Source organism: Rhinolophus hipposideros (assembly GCF_964194185.1).
Source record: "Rhinolophus hipposideros genome assembly, chromosome: 6".
Classification (NCBI taxonomy): Eukaryota; Metazoa; Chordata; class Mammalia; order Chiroptera; family Rhinolophidae; genus Rhinolophus; species Rhinolophus hipposideros.
The window spans coordinates 40548651-40570118 of NC_138052.1; the positions used below are offsets into that span (position 1 = coordinate 40548651).

At 32.9% G+C, this 21468-nt stretch overlaps 1 protein-coding gene across 4 annotated transcripts in view; it reads right to left on the reverse strand.

The window, feature by feature from the left end:
• The window catches only part of KCNH7 (potassium voltage-gated channel subfamily H member 7), a 441540-nt gene that overhangs the window by 44390 nt on the left and 375682 nt on the right, over nucleotides 1-21468 (reverse strand). For all 4 annotated transcript variants that reach the window (XM_081052826.1, XM_081052825.1, XM_081052824.1 and 1 more), the window contains 2 exons: nucleotides 18632-19031; nucleotides 7346-7545 (listed from right to left, as the gene is read on the reverse strand). In XM_081052826.1, the coding sequence (XP_080908952.1) occupies nucleotides 7346-7545; nucleotides 18632-19031 (600 nt within the window). The remainder of the gene's footprint in view (nucleotides 1-7345; nucleotides 7546-18631; nucleotides 19032-21468) is intronic.

The following is a 21468-nucleotide window of genomic DNA, read 5'->3' on the forward strand; positions in this document are numbered from 1 at the left end:
AAAAATTCTTATAAACGATAAGAAAAAGGTAACCAAAAACAATGTAAAACTGCTGAGTAGGTAATTCTTAGAAGAAGCATCTTGATTAACCATACTTGCTTTATTATAATGTTCTGACCTCAGTGCCTGTGTCACCTATTGTTAAATATTAAGCAGAGTTCATAGATAAAACAGAGAAAATTAGAGTTAGACTCTGGGCTAAAACTCTCATCTTAGAAAACATTACTAAGGCCCCATTTTCACAGCATCCACACATGGTAATTCACAGTCCAAACTAGATGGTGGCTAGGATGGATCTCTATGATTCAAATAAAATAACTATACCTGTATGAAATGAGTCTTTGGCTTTATCTTCCCATTATGGTAGGTGTTTCTAACTACTACTAACTGCATACTGACTGATACAGCTCAGTTTCTTTGTGTATTGCACAGCATTTCACTCTACCAGGAGAGTGGAAAAAATGAACTACAGCATATATGTAAGTGATTGAACATAGCTCCAGAGTATTAAAATGTGTCACCTGAAGTGCTAGACCCCAAATGAGGAAGAATCTTGGCAGATGGTCCTTACACTGAGTGTCAAGTTCTGCTGGGGGTGGGCTACCTGACCCATTGGAGCCAAAGAGGCAAACTAAAAGAGGTTCTTCAGGAATATCTGGCATGACAGAGGCGATGATTTTATATTTGTTTCTATCTATATTCATCCCCATGGATAACAATATGTCTAAACCAAATAAATAAATAAATAAATAAATAAATAAATAAATAAATAAATAGATTTAATTTTTCTGAGTACTTCTGCCTTAAGGCTGTATATTAACTGGGTTAGATAAACTGTTCATGCTGATTTTCACCCTTGAAAAAAAGATTTGAAAAATCTGACATGTTGGGCGAAAATTTACATACCAATTTTAAACAGTACTGGGGATGTCTCAGACAATTCTTCCACTAAAGAAAATATTGAACTTTTTTTGAGGGTGGGTAGAAATTGTCGATGGTTTGACTTCTATTAGGTTTGATAAATTCTGAGTTCCTTTAACGTTTGAATTAAAAATGGCCTTTAGGTCACATTTCCAAGGACTATTTAAAAACTGAAGTTTGATGTCTCTCTCAATTTTCATTACTGGCTAAACCTATGTTGAATATTAAGCTACCTTAAACTGAACTGAATTTGAATTACTCCTGTGTTCCTACCACTCCAAAGAAAATCTCTGAAAACACATCACACTCTTTGGCAAAAGAAATTGCACTCTCAAGTCCTGTTCTAACAGTACCACTATTTTAAAGAGTTAAAAAGACAATTTGAGACATCCTTTCCACCTTCCTACTACTGTAAGAGGAACATTAGTAAATGGAGAAACTGAAGCACAGAAGTGTGTTCATTGCCTCAGCATGGTGTTTCTGCAATGACTGCATTTCTTGTTTAAAGCCGCCGACCATGCGGTCATTATTTCTCTCAGCTCAGGAAGTGCTAAAGATCAGATCCCACTGCTGTGGAACTCACTTGGCAAGGAAGCAGCACGGTGCCAGCTGTAAACAAGTCCTTCTAGATGATGGTTGGATGCCAGGATGAAGTGGCCATCATCATTTGTGAAACATGACTGAGCACCTATCATTTGTGACCTGAAAATACCAGATGCCTGTCTTACGCTTCCTATCGTTCATGTCAGGTGGCCCCAGATGGTATTTATTGTTCTTTGTGGTATATTTGAGACTTTAGGGTAAATAGTCTTGGGGGAAAACAGGAAGGGCACATGCCTTGCACTTTCTTAAACACTGGTTCTTCAGATGCTGGCTGCAGTAGGCAAGAATGTATGCTAATAGTTGATCTTTCTAGTGCAAAATGTTACTACCTACCCAGTTTCTGCAGTTAGGCAATTACTACTAGCAGTTAGGCAATTACTATCAACTAATCAACACGCAGATGAAACTATCTTTTTAAGTGCATTGTAGGCAACAATTAATTTAATTCAACTCCTAAATGGTTACCAGGTTTTAAAACTAAAAGATATCACCAGTCCTAAGGGTCATTATCATCTAAATGCAGGTTTTTGCTAATCTCCACGTCCCCTTTCTAAATGTGTAGATTTACTTGTTAGGCTATTTGGACCTAAGTACAGAAAATGGGTATGTGTTTTTTAACTTAGGCAATATTTGTAGTGCTAACTGTAACTTGACTGTTAATTTTGAACTTATGCTTTGTTAGAATATTACTAGACAAAGGAAAAAATATCCATCTAAATTGTCCAGGCTCAAACATTGTATTATGCTGTTGATGATACCTTTAAACGTGAGCAATTTTATTTTCTGAAGAATTCTTAGAAACAGGGTCCTTGCCTAGTGCTGGGGCAGTTAGATATGAAGGCACCATATTTTTAATCATTATATTTTTTACCTCTCTGGCTTTAATCAGTCAAAGTTTTTTTATTGACCATTTTTTATCAACTTTAGTATGTAAAGGATCATTAGCAAATGGTAAAGTCAGATAAAAAGAATACGGTGAAAATAAGCCATACTATTTTATAAATTTTGATTTATATTTTTGATGGGATTTAATGTCACAAGAATGGTTCTTATCTTAGTTGCTGTGTTGGACATAACTGAAAGAGCTCACCGTTATATTTCATTATGGTTATCAAAATAGTCCATGAGTGGCTATTTGAAAGTGAAAATCTGGCACAGATGAAATCATTTAAATAAGTGTAGAAAATGGGTACAACGAAGTTTTTTGCAGGAGTAGAGTTAGAATGTGTATTCAAATATAAGGTCAGTGCTAGTAGCTAAGTAGATAGTAGTAGGTATTAAGTAGTAGTATTAATAAGTAGTAATAGTTAAAGTCAGTAGTTAAAGATTAAGTGACTAAGATAGATGACATCAGATCTGGAAAAGAGTCATGGAAGAAAAGGAAATCAAATTTTCATTAAAATGCTCCCATCAGCCCCAAGAAGTAAGAATATCTGTTAAACAATATGGGATTCTTTATTGTTTTCTATTTTGATTGGCTTTGTTCATTGGGCCCATTATAAATATATGCTTTGTTTCTCAGAGTCCCACTGCAAATCTAAGCCTTTTTATTTAGCCTAGCAGGTTGACTTTTGATGGAAATCCCTAAAAAGTCTCCCTTGTTCAACTCTGCTGCTATCCTACATCTCCTCCTTTCTGAGGAATTAATTTAATCTCTGCTAGACCAAGATGACTGATCCGTATAGTTGCAAGTGCCACAGAGTGTTCTCCTTTCTCCTCCAAGCTGATACCCTCAGTCTTACCCTTTTCTTTCCAGCCTGCCTTTAAGGAAATCTTGCTTATTTGCCCTGGTGAAGAATTTATCCCTCTTCCTAGGTTCTTATTTCAACTCCTTCTCCATGTGCCTTTCAAAATTGCCTCCATTAATGTCTAAGAGAAAAAGCAAAACAAACAAACAAAAAACCCCAAACTCAATATTCCCCCTTTTTTCATAAAATAAACAAAATTGTTTATGGATAACCTGCCTTAATTCTGCCTCGTGCTCTCCAAGATATGTATCTCTACTCCTGTCCTTGTTTTTACTTAAAATGGTCCCCTTTGGTTCTCTGCCATCACTAATTCTAACATACTTTTATTCCACTGGCTTCTGAATAATAGGAAGCCGATATTCCATAAGGAAGACTAAGAAGTTCACAACAGGGAGCAAGAGAGTGGGTGGCAGATAGGTTAGGATTTCCATCCTCCAGCAGAATATTTCCCATAATAGTTGTTTTACACATTTAGAATATTTGAGTGCTGGTGCTTTAAAAATATTTGAAAATGACAAGTTTAATGAAATTGCAGAGGTTAAGTGACTTGCCCAAGATTAGTGGCATATTGAGAGCTAGTGCTTGGGTCTTCTGAATTCCTATTCCATACCTTTTTTTTTCTCCTATGGGTCAAGAATTACTGGGGGGGGCATTTTTAGGTGAGGAATAACATTTGTTATTAAATGTTCACAAAGGCCTTTCTTTCATACCAATATGATTTTAAATGATCGAGTGATTTCTGTCATAATTGATTATTTGTCCCCATCCAGAATGATGTATGGACCATGGTTATTGGGGCTTTTCTTCAGTCATACCAGGCTCTTGGGTGTGATGTGGAGAAACTTGATTCTGCCCTGACCTACAAGGTGATTTTCATTTCTTGGCAATGTTTTAACTGAAATCTAGGTTGGATAATTTCAGAAAGTTTTATATTAGGTTAGAAGGCAGCTTTGATTTGGGGAAATTCCTTGAGATGCCATCTGTCTTATTCCGAGAAAAACACATCCTTTTTAATTAGTCAAATTTCTGGGAGTAGAAGGAACAACATTTTCGAAAATTATTTTTGAGATAATTTACTATTCCTAAGCCTGAAAGCATATGCAAAAGAACATCTTCCTTTCACTAGTTTCAATATCCCAACCCTTTTCCTTTTGTATTCTGAACCATTTGGTTCAACTGACAGGGAGCCCATAAGTGTTCCCAGAATGTTTTTGGTTCTGGAACAGTCTGGCAATAGCTGTTTCAGAGAAAGCAAAAGATGCAGAGAATAAGGAATATGGCTGCATATTTTAGGTCAATTCTTTCCTATGCTTTGTGATCTATCAAGGAATTAAATGTTTGGGGTTTTGAAAAATAATTTTAGGTCAATTACCACAGTGTGACTGGACATCTTATACCTCATTTGGACCTGGCTGAACAGCAAATATGAACTGAAATATTTCATTAGAAATTATATTTAAGGTTATACTTAAATGAAATAATGTGGAATGCTGATGTAAAATACAACACTTTGATGTACTTTTATGTATCACAATACATAAATTCAAATCACTTTAAATTATTAAATTATAATTTAGTTAACAATTAACTGACAAGACACAGAGATTTTAACAACGTAGTTTCAGAGGTTTAGAAAAAAATCCATTTAGATTTGTTTTTTGTTGCCTCTCAATAGTTTCAGAGTACAGTTGTTTTTCTCTAATCAACTTCATTTTGCACATTGTATTAATTAGCAAGCATCTTCCATTTGTTGAGTTGTCAAGTTATCTTGCACTTTGATTGTTTTACTCACTTTGTAGTCACAAGATGAGAAATGTAGACACTGTGTACAAACAAGTTCGTGCAAAGTCAAGCTCTCAAAACCACATGCAAGACTCAGTGGCACATGGTTTAGAGCTCACACACTTCAGGATCATGTGACACAGGCATGCAGATGATAGGGAAGGAAAGCACCTACGTTATGAAAATAGAGGGTGATGAAAGAGAATGACAGTTTCTTTATGACAATTATCTAATGCAAACCGTATACCCATAACCTTTACCAGAGTAGAGGAAGGGGCATATATGTGACATTTTGTGGGGAGGGGGACAATGTATATAAATATTATTAGAGGTCAAGTCATTCTTAAAGTTAAGGATTTCTATTCTGTACTTGGCCTCTTCCAGGTTATCTTCCCCAACTTCTTACTTTGTATTTCCTCTGCTATATCATGCAAAAGATATCAAAACTAACATTGGAAATCATTTAACAAGCTCTAAACCTGACAGATGACAAGGGTGTTCTCCACAATTTACACGAGAATTAAATTGGATATAAATACCTCCTGTTCTTACCGGTGGGTGTTGTGATTCCATGTATTAAGGTGTGAAGCAGACAGGAAAGAGATAAATCTTTCATAAGTACATTGTAAATAGGCAAGTGGTATATAAACCATATTTATAGGTAATAGAGTCAAACAATGAAAGGTAAATAGTTGTCACAAAAAAGACTTTATCACAAAAAAAAGGTCACAAAACTAGAATTATATGGAGAGGGGAGGTACAATAAATAAATGTTTTATTACTGCTATTGAAATAATCTGGCAATATAAAACAACAAAATTGTGTGACACGTGTTTTGATTAAAAGTTCTTGACACTGCTTTAGCAGACCCACCATTAAAGAATCCCCAATAGTTTCTTAATGGTGATATGTTTGTTAAACAATAATATAGGTGGAAACATATAAAAGTGATCAATTTATAGGTATTTTCTTGTGAGATTAAAGTGTTACCCTGGTGAGATCAATTTATCCAATGAATTTTTACAAGGAACTTTGGGATATTTAGAAATAAGTCATGAAGTTCACTCATGATTTTGCATAAAATATGCTAATTGATTAACTCTTCAAATTAAAATTTTTATAATGACATGTCCTTTTCAATCAAATAAATCACACACAGCAGAGATAAACTAATCTATAAATGAATATATCTCAAATTTTGCAATATTTGCAATGCTTTAGGCACCTTGACTGTTAATTTTGAACCTTTGCTCTTTTTTCAGAATATTACTAGTGAAATAAAAAAAAAGTATATCTAAATTGTACAGGTTAACTTATGCAAAAATTGTATTATACTGTCGATGTCATTGTATGTGAGGAGTTTTGTTTTCTGAAGATTCTTAGAAATAGGGTCCTTGCCCAGTGAAGGAGTAGCTGTATGGGAAAGGACCACATTTTTAATCTTTTTTTAATAGGTCTATAGTGTGCCATAGAATTTGGACTTGTCATATAATTTATCTTCAGCAATCAGTTTCTACCGGATAAACAGCTAGGTCAAAAAAAGTGTGCAATTTTCCTAATAATACAAGAGCTGTGAGGACCACACTCATATCACAAATTCTGCTGATTTTTGAGCATTGATAGAGAAGGAAAGGGTATGAAAGGTGATTGGTGATCTTGAATTTGCTTAAAAGTTATGAAGGAATCCATATCTCCCCCTTGAAAGGAAAGATAAATTAAACCAGGTACAGTAAAAGGGCACATAGTTATCTGTTTAAAATATAGAAAACTTATCCTTCCCATAAACATGAAACTTCCTACCATTAATGTTTACGACATATTTAAGTTCCCTAAACTCTCCCCAAATTCCTCAAAATGTCCTATTTTTTTTAAAGTGTTAACCTTGGATCTCTGTTTGGGGGTTCATAGTTATTATTGTTTACTTGCCAAATCCTAATGTACGTGGGTCCAACTATTGTTTTTTGGGGGGGGTTCTGGCAGCTAGGCCGTGTGATGAAAGCCCAAGTCCCAGCTTAGCGATGACGCTCTATCTAAGCAAAAGTGGGAACTCTACTGCACACAGTTATATCAGTTTGCATCACGTTATAATGCTTTTGCCACACAGTATAACTAGAATATAGCACCATGCAATGCCATGAATTGAAAATGAGAGACTATCTCCGAGGGAGAAAATAAACATCTGAGAGAGGAAAACAAAAACAAGGGGTTCAAAGCTGGTGAGACTGGCTTTTCCATTGTGGCTGTAGCTATAATGCCTGTGGTGCTTCCATTTTGGAAACAGAAATACATACCATGTTCATGTCAATGCCATTGGTGTAAGTCCACGCATGTTGGAAATATTCTTCAAGCCGTTGCCGCAGAGGATTGGGAATTTGGTGAAAGCGAATGAACTCTTTTACTCGCAGCATTTGCATGTGGTACCTGGCAGTTCCCGAGTATAGTCTTTGGATAATTGCAGATACGTTCCCAAAAATGCTTGCATACATGAGTGCTGGATTGGATAAAAAACAAAGTTATGGGGGAAGACTGCACTTGTGCATATTATATCTTGTCAGAACATCAAGTATGTCGAATTTTGATCTCAATCCAGTTGTGAGGATTTACGACTGGCCCATTGTGTGTGTGTGTGTGTGTGTGTGTGTGTGTGTGTGTGTGTGTGTGTGTGAGCTTAATTTGAGTAAATGAATAGTTGATTCAAGGGGAGTTAACAATACTTGCCTGAAACTGATTCCTGTGATCTAAGGAGGTTCATGTGAAAAATGTATTTTACTCTACATAATTATAGTGTTAGAAATATTTGTGCATGCTGTTATGTTTCCAAAGTACATACCATATTCTCAGGAAATAGTACAGATTAAATTAATGTGATTTAATCAGAGGATACATAATCAATGCTACATATTTTACCTAAACCATATAATTACTCAAAGAGTAAGGAAAACATTCTTATTTCATTTTTAATAAATACTGTGGTTTTATCTCCATACTGCCATAAAAATGAACCAAAACATTAGTTTGGGTCATAAACAGGCATTTTCCATCATTGACAAGATGGTAAAATCTAGATTATGAGTACATAGTTGAATACATGAATCACCTGTATTTCTCTGAAATTCTATGCTGATGGCTTTTTAAATTACAATAAAAGAATGAATTTCTTCCTATTTTTTGGAAGCAAATAGAACTAAAGTCTGTCATCAATAGAGAAGCACAAAATGATTATATTCTGTACACGTTAATTAATTCCCATTAACTGGCATAAAATATGAATCAAAAGCAAATTGGTATACTATGTACATAGGTATTTATCTCTTCAACTCACCATTTTACTTAACTTTCTTTAATAGGGAATTATTTCATCAAAATGGTTTGCTTTAGGTTTAAATGTTATAGAAATAAAACACACACATCTTAAAATTTTTTTCAGCATACTGTACCCTAATGCTAACCAAACTAATGAATCATGATATGCTAACCCAATTAATGAATTTAGTTTGCCATTGGGTGTTAGCTTGAAATACGCTGATAGAGCAACTACTCTTGGTTTTCTACATATTATACAAACTTTAAAAAAACACAACTTGTAACCTAATACTTTATTGGAGTGTAATTTACATATAAAATGAATCATTTAAGTGCATAGTTCAGTTACTTCTGACAAATGTATACACTCTTGTAAACACAATCAATATATAAAACATTTCCATCACCCCAAAATAATTTCCTACGTTCCTTAGCTGCCTGCCTACTCATTTCAAACCCTAGGCAACTGCTGAGCTTATGTCATTAAAGATTAGTTTCCATTTTTTGGGATTTCATATACGTGGAATCAAAATGTACATGTTAATTTGTATCTGACTTCTTTTGCTCCATATTATGTTTTTGCAATTCATTCTGTTGTGTGTATCAGTAATTTATTCTTTTCTATCACTGAGTAGATTTGCATTATATGACTGTACCATAGTTTCTTCTGTAGCTGGAACTCTCACTGTTTTTAGTTTTTGGCTATTATGAATAAAACTGCCATGAACATTTGTGAACAAGTCTTTGCTTTGAGCATATGTTTTCATTTCTCTTTTAAACACCTAGGAATGGAATTGCTGAGTTGTGTGGTATGTTTAACTTCATAAGAAACTACCAGACTATTTCCCCTACTTGTCATTTTACACTCCCACAAGCAATATGTAAGAATACCAGTGGTTCCACAACTTTTCCAACATTTGTTATCATCAGTCTTTCATTGGAATCATTGTAGTATATATACAATCTCATTGGGGTTTTAATTTGCATTTCTCTGGTGAATAATAATAGTGTTTCATGTACTTGGCCATTCATATATCTTTTTTTGTAAAATGTCTGTTTAAATGTTTTGCTTATTTTTAAATTGAGTTGCCTTCTTATTGTGGTGTTGTAAGAATTCTTTATTTTTTTTATATCTAAGTATTGAGAATATTTTTTCCAGTCTATCATTTACCTGTTTCTTTTCTTAATAGCATCTGTTGAAAAGTTGAAGTTACAAATTTTGATAAAATCCAATTTATCAATTTGATTTTATGGCTCAGGATTGTTTTCTTGTTTCAGTTTTGGTAATTTGTATCATTCAAAGAATTTGTCCATTTCATCTAAGTTGTCATATTAATTATCATAATGTAATTCATAATATTATTTTATTATCCTTTTAATGTCTTTAGAATTTGTAGTAATATCTTTTCTTTCATACAAGACATGGGTAACTTATGATTTCTCTCTCTCCAATGTAATTGGAGATTTATCAATTTTATTGATCTTTTCAAAGAGCCAGAATTTTTCCCATTAATTTTGTATATTGTTTGTACGTTTTATATTTTAATATTTTATTCTTACTTCTCATTCTTCTCTACTACTTATATTAAGTTTAATTTTAAAATAGAAGCTTAGATCTTTGATTTTAGACTTTGCTTCCTTTTTAACAAAAACACTTAAAACTATAAATTTCACTGGCCACTGTTTTAGTTACCTCTTACAAATTCTGCTACATTTTATTTTCATTTTAATTCAGTTAAAACTGTTTTCTAATTTTAATGTGATTTTTTTCTTTGAATAATAAGTTATTTGGAGTGTGTTACTCGATTTCCAAATATTTGGGACGTTCCAAATATCTATCTATTGTATTTTCTTTCTTTCTTGTTCCACATTCACAAGAAAAGAATGTGTATTCTGCTGGTATTCTGTATTAGCCAATATGTCAAGTTAATTTGATAGTATTGCTCAAGTCTTTTATATTTGTACTGATTTTTGTGGGTTTTTTGTCCACTTATTTTATTAAATACTGAAAGAGGAGTGTTGTAATTGCTAACTATAACTCTGGGAGTCTTGCAAATTTGTTTACTTCTCCCTTAGGTTCTGTCAGTTTTTGCTTGATTTAAATTAAAGCTCTATGGGGGGCATACACATTTAGGACTGTGCTGCTTACATTATCTCTGACAATAGTTCTTGTCCTGAAATCTACTTGGAAATCAATACTGTTCGTTAGATTTTCTCATTATTATTTATGTGTACATTTTTTTTCTTTTATTTATGTCTTTATTTTTTAAGTTTTTTTTAGACAGCATATAGTTGACACTTAAAAAAATACAGTGCAACAGAACTAGAAAAAGAACAGCAAACAAATCCAGAGTGAGTAGAAAGAAGAAAACAATAAAGATTAGAATTGAAATAAATGAATAAATGAAAGAGAGTCTTAAAAAAAAAAGAAACAACAAAAAAGATCATTAAAAACAAGAGCTAATTTTTTGAAAACATAAACAAAATTGATAAACCTTTAGCCAGACTCATTAATAAAATAAAAGACAGAGGACCCAAACAAGTAAAATCAGAAATGAAAGAGGAAAAGTGATAACTGACACCACAGAAATACACAAGATTAAAATAAAATACTATGAACAATTATATGCCAATAAATTGGACAATCTGGAAAAAATGGATAAATTCCTAGAAACATAAATCTTCCCAGACTGAATCAAGAAGAAACAGAAAATCTGAACTGACTAATTACTACAAATAAAGTCAAATCAGTAACCAAAAACTTCTCAACAAATGAAAGTCCTGGGCCAGATGGCTTCACAGGTGAATTTTACCAAACATTCAAAGAAGTATGAACACCAATCCTCCTGAAACTGTTTCAAAAAATTTGAGCAAACGGAAAGCTCCCAAACTCATTCTATGAGGCCACCATTACTCTGATTCCAAAACCAGACAAAGATAGCATAAAAAAAGAAAACTATAAGCCCATATCCCTGATGAACATAGATTCAAAAATCCTCAACAAAATATTAGAAAACTGAATTTAGCAATACATTAAAATGATCATGCACCATGATCAAGTGGGATTTACATCTTGGAATAAGGTTGGCTCAGTATCAGCATAAAAAAAGAAAACTATAAGCCCATATCCCTGATGAACATAGATTCAAAAATCCTCAACAAAATATTAGAAAACTGAATTTAGCAATACATTAAAATGATCATGCACCATGATCAAGTGGGATTTACATCTTGGAATAAGGTTGGCTCAGTATCTGAAAATCAGTTAATGTGATATACCACATTAAAAAAATAGAAAAAAAAATATGATCATATCAATAAGTGCAGGAAATGAAAGCATTTGATAAAATCCAACATCCATTTATGAAAACAAAACAAAACAAAACAAAACAAAACAAAAAACTTCTCAGCAGAGTGGGAATAGAGGGAATCTACCTCAACATAATTAAGGATGTACACAATAAACCCACAGCTATCACCATACTCAATAGAGAAAAGCTAAAAGCATTCTCTTTAAGATCAGGAACAAGTCAAGGAAGCCCATTTTCACTAGTTTTATTCAACATATGATTGGAAGTCCTAGCCACAGCAATCAGGCAAGAAAAAGTTATAAAAGTCATCCATATTGAAAAGGAAGAAGTAAAACTATCATTATTTGCAGATGACATGATACTATACAGAGAAAACCAAAAAAAAATTCCACCAAAAAACTATTAGAACTAATAAATGAATTCAGTAAAGTAGCAGGATACAAAATTAATATTTAGAAATCAGTTGCATTTTTATACACTAATAATGAACTATCAGAAAGAGAAATTAAGAAAACAATCTCATTTACGATTGCATCTAACAAAATCAAATATCTGTAAGTAAATTTAACCAAGGAGGTGAAAGACTTGTACTCGGAAAACTATAAGGCACTGAAGAAAGAAACTGAAGAAGATACAAATAAATGGAAGCATATAACATGCTCATAGGTAAGAAGAATTGACATGGTTAATATGTCCATATTACCCAAAGCAATCTATAGATTCAATCAAATTCCTATCAAAATAATAATGGAACTAATATTTTCTAGTATTCACAGAACTAGAACAAATATTGAAACATATGGAACCACAAAAGACCCCAAATAGCCACAGCAATCTTGAGAAAGAACCAAATTGGAGGTATCATGCTACCTGATATCAAACTATAATGCAAGACTATAGTAATCAAAACATCATGGTACTGGCATAAAATCAGACACATAGAACAATGGAACAGAATATAGAGCCCAGAAATAAGCCCATGCCTATGTAGTCATTTAATCTATGACACAGGAGGCAAGAGAATACAGTGGGATAAAGTATTCACTAAATGGTGTTAAAACAACAGGACGAATATATGCAAATAAAAAATAAATAAAACTAGATCACCTTCTTACACCACATACAAGAATGAGCTCAAAATGGATTACAGACTTAAATGTAAGACCCAAAACTATAAAACTCTTAGAAGAAAACACAGTAAATGAATGGGAGAAGGTATTTACCAATGATATATCTCACAAGTGATTAATATCCCAAACTTATAAAGAACCCATATGACTCAACATCAGAAAAATAAACAATCCAATTAAAAAATGGGAAGAGGACCTGAATAGACATTTCTCCAAAGAGGACATACAGATGGCCAATAGGCATATGAAAAGATGTTCACCATCACTAATAATCAGAGAAATTAAAATTCAAACCACAGTGATATACCACCTCACACCTGTCAATGGTTGTCATCAGTAAATCAACAAGCAAGTGTTGGGGAGGATGCAGAAGAAAGGGAACTCTCATGCACTGTTGATGGGATTGTAAACTGTGCAGCCACTACGGAAAACAGTATGGAGGTTCCTCAAAAAATTAAACATAAAAGCTACCTTATGACCCAGCAATTCCACTTCTGGGTATTGATTTGAAGAAATCTAAAACACTAATTCGAAAAGGTATATGCACCCTTATGATTATTTCAGCACTTGTACAACAACCAAGATATGGAAGCAATCTAAGTGCTCATCAATAGACTACTGGACAAAGAAGATGTGTTTTTATATATATGTGTATATATATATGTGTGTGTGTGTGTGTGTGTATACACTTCCCAGCCACACAAAAGAATAAAATCTTACCAGTGTGACAACATAGATAGACCTATAGATTATAATGCTAAGTGCAATAAATCAGACTGAGAAAACTAAATACCATATGATCTCACTTATATGGGGAATCTAAAGAACAAAATAAACAAACAGAAACAAACTCATGGATACAGAGAACAAATTGATGGTTACCAGAGGGGAGCAGGGTTGGGTGGACGGGGTGAAAAAGGTAAAGAGATTAAGAAATACAAATTGATAGCTACAAAATAGTCCCGGGAATATAAAGTGCAGCATAGAGAATATAGTCAATAATGTTGCAACAACTATGTCCAATGGCAGGTGTAATCAGGGGGATCACTGCATAAACTATATAAATGTCTAACCACTATGCTGTCCACCTGAAACTAATATAAAATAATATTGAATGTCAACTGTAACTAAACAAAAATAATTAAAAAAGTAAAAAATAATGAAAATACAGTCTGACAGTTTCTGTAGTTCAATGAGACTTTAGATCACTTACATTTAATATAGCTTGGTTTAAATGTATGGTTTGGTTTAAATCTACCATCTTGCTATTTGTTATCTCCATTTTCCCCTTATTTTTCATTTCCTGCTACCTTTTAGATTTATTATTTTTTATTATTCCATTTCATCTTCCCTGTTGTCTCTTTAGCTGTATTGGAGGATTTACAATATGAATTTTTAACTTATCACTAGCTACCTTAAATAATGTAATACCATTTCATATGTAATGTAGAAATATTACTGTATATTTCCATGTCCTCCTACAATTTTTGTTCTATCATTGTCATATTTTTACTTCTACATAAGTTATAAAAACTACAAATTTAATGTCACTATTTTTACTTTAATTATTTTTGAAGACATTTAAAAATGAGGAAAAATGTTTTAAATTTACCCATACATTTAACGTTTCTACGTAGTGTTCTTCATTCCTTTTAAAAGATCCAAAGTTTCATCTGGGATTATTTTTTAAGAACTTTATAATTTCTTGTAATATGCGTATAATGAATTATGCCAGGTTTTATCATTTTTGAGAATAGTTTATTGTACAGAAATTTCTATATTGACTGATTTTGTTTTTCTTCCAGCATTTTAAAGATTTGATTCTATTCCATTGTCTTCTGGCTTGCATTGTTTCTAATAAGAAATCTGCTACCATCCTGAATTTTTGCCTCTGTACATTATGTCTTCCTTTCTCTCTAGTTATTTTTAAGATTTTATTTTCTCTTTATCTTTATTTTTCAGTATTTTGATTATAATGAACCGTGTGTGTGCATGCACACATGCATGTATGTCTGTGTTCAACCTGTTTGGGATTTACTGAACTTCTTGGATCTGTGGTTTGTAATTTTTAACAATTTTAGAAAATTATCAGCCATTTCTTAAAAAAAAAAAAATTTCTTCTGCATCCCTCCCCCATTTTCTGGAAGTCCACATGCATATTTGCTCAAGTGCTTTGTATTGGCTACTACTTCCATCATCTCTGTTAAATCCAGATGTAGGCGAAACAATTTTTTTCTCTTGCTCAAGGTTACATTTTCTTGTTTCTTAGTATATCTATTAATCTTTTAATAGATGATGAGCATTGTAAATTCAACATTGTTCATCATTGTATATTTTTGGTCTTCCTAGAGGAATGTTACATTTGTTCTTACAGATAGTTACATTACTTGTAGATCAGTTTGCTCCTTTTGAGAGCAGTTTTTAGGCTTTGTACCGGCCTAGACTAGTGCTAGTACTACAGCAACACTCTTCTGAGCATTCAACTGAATACCAGTGTTCAATGAGGGGTTTCTACTGTCTGGCAGGAACTTGAATATCTCCCATACCTATGAGAGCACTGAAAGTTGTTTCGCTTACAGTACTGCTGGTATTTATTTGCCTGGGTTTGAGAAGTTTTATGTCACGCATTTGGGATTCAGTATTTATCAGTAGTCTCAAGGGAATAACTACACAGTTTTCCGGGGCTTGCTTTCCTATAGCTGCCTCTTGTCTGATTGTCTTGCCAACTATAGCACCTCTGCCTTCATGACCTTTGATCTTGTTTTCTCAGCTCAGTGAGATGACTGTCCTCTCCGTAGCTGGCTTTGCCTTTCACTGTGGAGTAGAAAGTGCCTCCAGGCAGAAAGCTGAGGATATCATGGGGCTCATGTTTTTTGTTTTCCTTCTTTCAGGGATCAAACTCCTCTACTATTTGATTTCCAATGCTGAAAATAGTTGACATATATATTTTATTTAGTTTTCTGTTATATAAAAATAAAAATACAGGGGTATGGTAAGGTTCTAGTCATTCTATCAGGGCTACAAGCAGAAATCCAGTAATGTATTTTTTTTTACATATTATAAAAATAAGAAATTCTTCCAAGATGTGTGTCAAGGAGGTCATAGATGAAATACATTTGTTTTTATTTACTGGTTTATGTGTTTTTAAAATTAAACATCTGTGTTAAATTTATAATAATTGAATAAAGATATAAACTTATATATTAGAATACAGACATATAAATACATGAGCATCACTTATATTTACACCTATTTAACGGCTGCTTACAGTTTCCTTTCTTTGTCATCTTGAATTGTGCACACTTTTAAAATGAATTATCTAGTTACTGTTCTCTACACACATTCAGAAGTACAACTGGTAACTGTCTTTGCAAATAGCAGCATTTAAAATGTACCTATAGATATCTGAGTTGTTTGCATATAGTTAGATGCTGGTTTTCAATGTTTAATTTTTACTTTCCATAGGGATGATTGATTGTTTCATGTTTCTAGAGCTAGACTTCAAATTTTTCTTCTAGAATGAAGATTTGATTTAAAGAGGCTCAGGGATGATAAGAGAGTTCAATCTGACATGGATTAGACTATAAAACCTATAACTAGGATTAGTACATATACAATATTTTACATTAAATATTTGCATATTGTATTTTAATTTTAGCTTGAAATCAGAGCACTCATAGATCTGAAGAGTATTTACTTAGTGTAGAAATATAACCATAGAAAAGCAAATCATTTGTTAATACAGTAGGGTCTAAATGGAAATATTATGTGTAGATACACCTACAGAGATCAAACGGGTAAGCAAATATCAGTGGCATTCTTATTACTGTTCAGTTTCAAATCTTAATTTTACCTTTTTTTTTAAAATTCATGGAATAATAAGTCATGATAGAATTCTTTGGGAATTTTTATAAATTTTTCCTGTGTAACATTAAGCTTTACATAATCCCATTTTGATTAAGGTTTGTAGAACCAAGTTTGTTTTTCAAATAAAGGATATTATATGGAACTTGGATGTCTCTTATTTTACTCAGTTGACTAGAGTGATTTTTCTTTTCTTAAAATATATGAAATTCATCTGCAGGAGACACGTATTCTTCTTAAAGAAATGACAGAAATACCCTAGTGCCATATTTAAAAAAGAAGAAAAAGTGGAAAAAAAAAGATAGAGGGAAAGAATGATAAAAAAGAAAGGAAGAAAAGAAGAATCAAAACTGCCAATGATTCCCCTGATTTAGGAATTAGAGTTGAGGTGTAGAACAAGTAAAGAGCTGAGTTTTCTTTAACTTAAAATAATTCACGTGATAAACAGTTCTGTTTTTCACTTAATTCTCAGAAGTGGCAAGGATTCCTAAATGGTGAACAGGTTAAACTTCAGTGCATGTTAAAAATTCTTTTTTACAAAGTCTAAGTTTTAAAATGCAGGGTTTGTTTTCTTACAACACAAGTATATATGTAGATATAGATATAGGTATATGTTTACATAGGTATCTAACAAAAAAAATAACCTTTTTCTTTCCTTTTCTTTGTTTGCTACCTATGACACTAAAGTTGATAACCACTAAAAATATTTACTAGCTGTTGTAATCACAGACTGAATGGGACTGTGTTTCCTTTGCTCTGAGAGATTCAATCTCTCTGAAATGGGTTTTTCTATTATTTTCCAGTAGGCCTCACTTCCATTTCCTCTGGGTGCAATATTACTTCCACGTTTATAGCCAAGACTGAGCCTGAACTTGTAGAATATCTTAAGAGTTATTTAAATATACTGTTCTTTTACTATACAAATGTTACTAAAACACCAAGGCATATATATTGAAAGTAAATTTTAAATAAAGTGGACAATAAACTGGTGAATCTATTTAAGTTTTATAAATAAAGCTTAGATAAGGCCATCTCATTAGTCAATATGTTAACAACTGAGAATCAACTCTCTGGATCTTTTCTAATTTGTACACTATCTAAGGATGATGCTCTTTTTAAGCTTTGTAAATTCACCAAACTTTTGCTAATTGCTGCCTGATATTAGCAAGGTTATCTTAGTAGTTCACAGTGTGATGTAAAAAAGAAAAAAAAAAAAATATATATATATATATATATATATATATATACTAACATGAAAACATCCTTAGTTTAATACAGATATTTTTCTTATTCCAAAGAATGAACCTTATAAATAATGTTCAGTGATATTACCTAATTACAAGGTAAAGGTCAATCACTTAGGCCTTGGCATAGTGTCACAGGGAATGGGATTTGTAGTCAATGACGGGAAATTATACACACACACACACACACACACACATATTATATATATACAGATATAAAAGATAAAATTACATTATAATTAGTAGTAGTGATATATATGTATGTATGCAAATCTATCTATCTATCTATCTATCTATCTATCTATCTATCTATCTATCTATCTAACATCTATCTATCTCTCTATCTGGTACATCTAGTAATATAATGTAAAGTAATACTTCCCATTCTAATCTGGCCTCAACCTGAAATAGAAAATAACTACTGGTACTAAATCACACACATATTTTTACAGCAATAAAAGTGAACTGAAAATTTCAATTCCTGAATCCCAACACCCATGTCACTTCAGTTTTATGCTCATGGTTATCTGAGGTCCTGAAAGTCTTTGGTGTCTCCCAGTCACACAGAGAATCAGATTTGATAGACTAGCATACCCAAATATATAATCCCATTACTTCTACAATTTTCTATAATGTTTTTCTTTTCCTTACTTTAAATATGCTAGAGATCTCAATTTTGTGATATCATTTTATCCTAACAAATAATGAAAGAGAAATGTACTTACAGCCAATCAACATGACACAAATTGAAAATATTTTCTCCGAATTCGTGTTAGGGGACACATTCCCGAATCCCACACTGGTTAAACTGCTGAAGGTAAAATAAAGTGCTGTGACGTATTTGTCTTTAATGGAAGGTCCAGAGCTTGAGTCACTGTCATTGTAACGTTTTCCGATTTGCTGTCCTAAGGAATCCAACCATCCAATTTTGTCAGTCAGGTAAGGCCTTTCTACATTCCCGATTGCATACCAAATGCAAGCCAGCCAGTGAGCAATCAGGGCAAATATGCACATTAAGAGCATTAACACAGCAGCGCCATATTCTGAGTATCGATCAAGTTTGCGAGCTACTCGCACAAGACGAAGGAGTCGAGCTGTCTTCAAAAGACCAATTAATGTTGTTGTCTGTGGAAGTAAATGTGTATCATCAGAAACAGTTGGTAAACAATTCAATGTATATTCCTGTGAAGCTAAGTAGGCAGAAACAAGTTAAAACAATACAGTAGCATTGAGGATAACTGTATATTTGTTTTTGTTTTTTTTTAACTTTACCTTTGCTTTGGAAAATATCTTGGCATGCAAGACCCATAGGACAAATAATCTGTCTATCTTGTTTCATATTCTAACCAAGAACCTTGCACATCATGGATACTCAGTAAATCGTTCGTCCACCAACAAACATTCCAGTGTGTTACTGGTGTGCCTAGCAAGTGCCATACTGGCCCTAGAGTGTTGAACAAATATACATGGTCGCTTTCTATAATAATAGAGACTGTTATTTAGTAGACAAAGTGTCTTATGTAATGAAGAGAGTCAAGGTCCACTGTCTACTGGAAAGAGACAAATATTTTTAAAATAAACAAATAATAAGATCATTTCAGAGATGAGAAGTGCCATGATGATAATAAAACAAAGTGAAATGATAGAGTGATTGAGAGCATTGGATGGAATGAGGACCACTTTAGAAAGAAAGGCCAAAGAAGGCCTTGCTTAGGAGCTGACCTTAGTGTTGGGAAAAAATTGCATAATGAAAAGGAGCCAGTCAAGCAGACAACTGGGAAATATATTAGATGATCACATGCATGCATTAGGCAGTATATTTAAATGCATTTTTTTCTTCCTAAGTGTGTTAAATTGACAAATTGTTTTGTGTTATCCCAATGATATTATGTACGCTTTGGGGTGTGATTTGTGTAACTAATTACATGATTATTATTGACCAGGTATCTAATGATAGGACACTTCCATATAATAACAGGATAGTTAACTGGTTGTTTGGACTTGAAATCTGATAAGTACAAATTACAACTTGATTTCTTAAGTTTTCTAAATAATGTCAACTATAAGTACTACATAATTCACAGGGCATATAATTATTCCATAGTTACATGGTGTTTACCAATCAATTATTGAGTCATTTTATCTGTTCATTGTTGGTGTTTATTTCACAAAATGCATCCAACTGAGTTGAGAATACTTATATATTAATTAAAGAAACAGCTCATGGCATAACTATCACTCTATATCTATTCATATTGACATGGTAGAAAAAGGGCACTAAATATCAAGAAAAACATTTTCATTAAAATGCTATAATAAGTATTGCATTTTCCCCCCTTGGGCTATAGTGGTCACAAGGGAAAGGGAGATGCCTGAATCTCCCTGAATTCTTTAATTCAGTTAGTATTGGAACACTCTAGAGGTGAGAGGGGCTTATGAAGTTGAGATCTGCTTGTCACAACTGGACTCTAATCTTTGCTCATTTTGGAATGTGTGGAGAGATGAGCCTTCTCTGTTTTCAGTGGTGCGTTCTTATTTTTCATGGTGTAAAAGAGGAAATAGTTGTTTTTTTTCCTTTCACAAACTTAAAAGTATACCTCTTCTCAATGAATAAATGGAGAGTTTAAGTTAGTACTAGGTGGTTTCCTTGGAGAAATGTCAACTTTCTACTATTTGTATTATCAATATTTTAGCTTAGCAGTTACATGCAAAGACTTTGGAACAGACAAACTTGTGTTTGAATACTGCTTCTATGCCAGGGTGCCACCTAGGATAAGTGTCAAATTTCAATGTAAATGGGCATAATGACGCCTACCTTGCAGGGTTGTAGATAATACCCAATAAATGGTAGCTTTTCATGTTTTTATTTGAACATCACATATACTTTTGTTTCCATCAGCAAGCAGGAACTTTATATTGTGAAACGGGTTGTTAGCGCTTACACACTTTCCAGATGCATTACCTAGATATCCCAAGTGGAGGCTTTCCAACATTGGCCTTGCAGCCCCCACAGGAAATGGCAGGGATTTTAAAGACAAGGATTTTATCTATAAGCCCTGACAGCTCAGACTCTGGTAACAGGAATCACCTTGGTTCAATTTGTTATCATTTCTATATTTCACAGCTTAACTTTGTGTGTTTATTTTTCATTCTAGTCGTTACCTATTTTCTCATGTGAGAAATCAGAAATATTTGAGGATTATTATTCAAAACTTCTTGTCCTTGGAACAAAATTTCTCTCTGAACCTCAAAGTAAATAAAATATGAAAATTCTCTAGTTATTTGGTTAATGAAATGAGATGCTGCAAAACAAATGAGCTGTTTTTATAACATATTGTGATAATAAGTACTAATGACTCTTCTGGCTGCAAAGATGGTAGAGTTAAAATGATGTTATGAAAAGAAAAGCTATCAAATCTGCTATGTATGCCACCCACCTCCTTTTTGCCCTCTTTCCAAAGAAACCTCTGAGGTTTCTTCTAGAATTATATTAAAATAAGAAAAAAACCTAGGTGTCAGTAAGTTTCCTAAGGAGATAAATAAATATATCTTATATAATAAC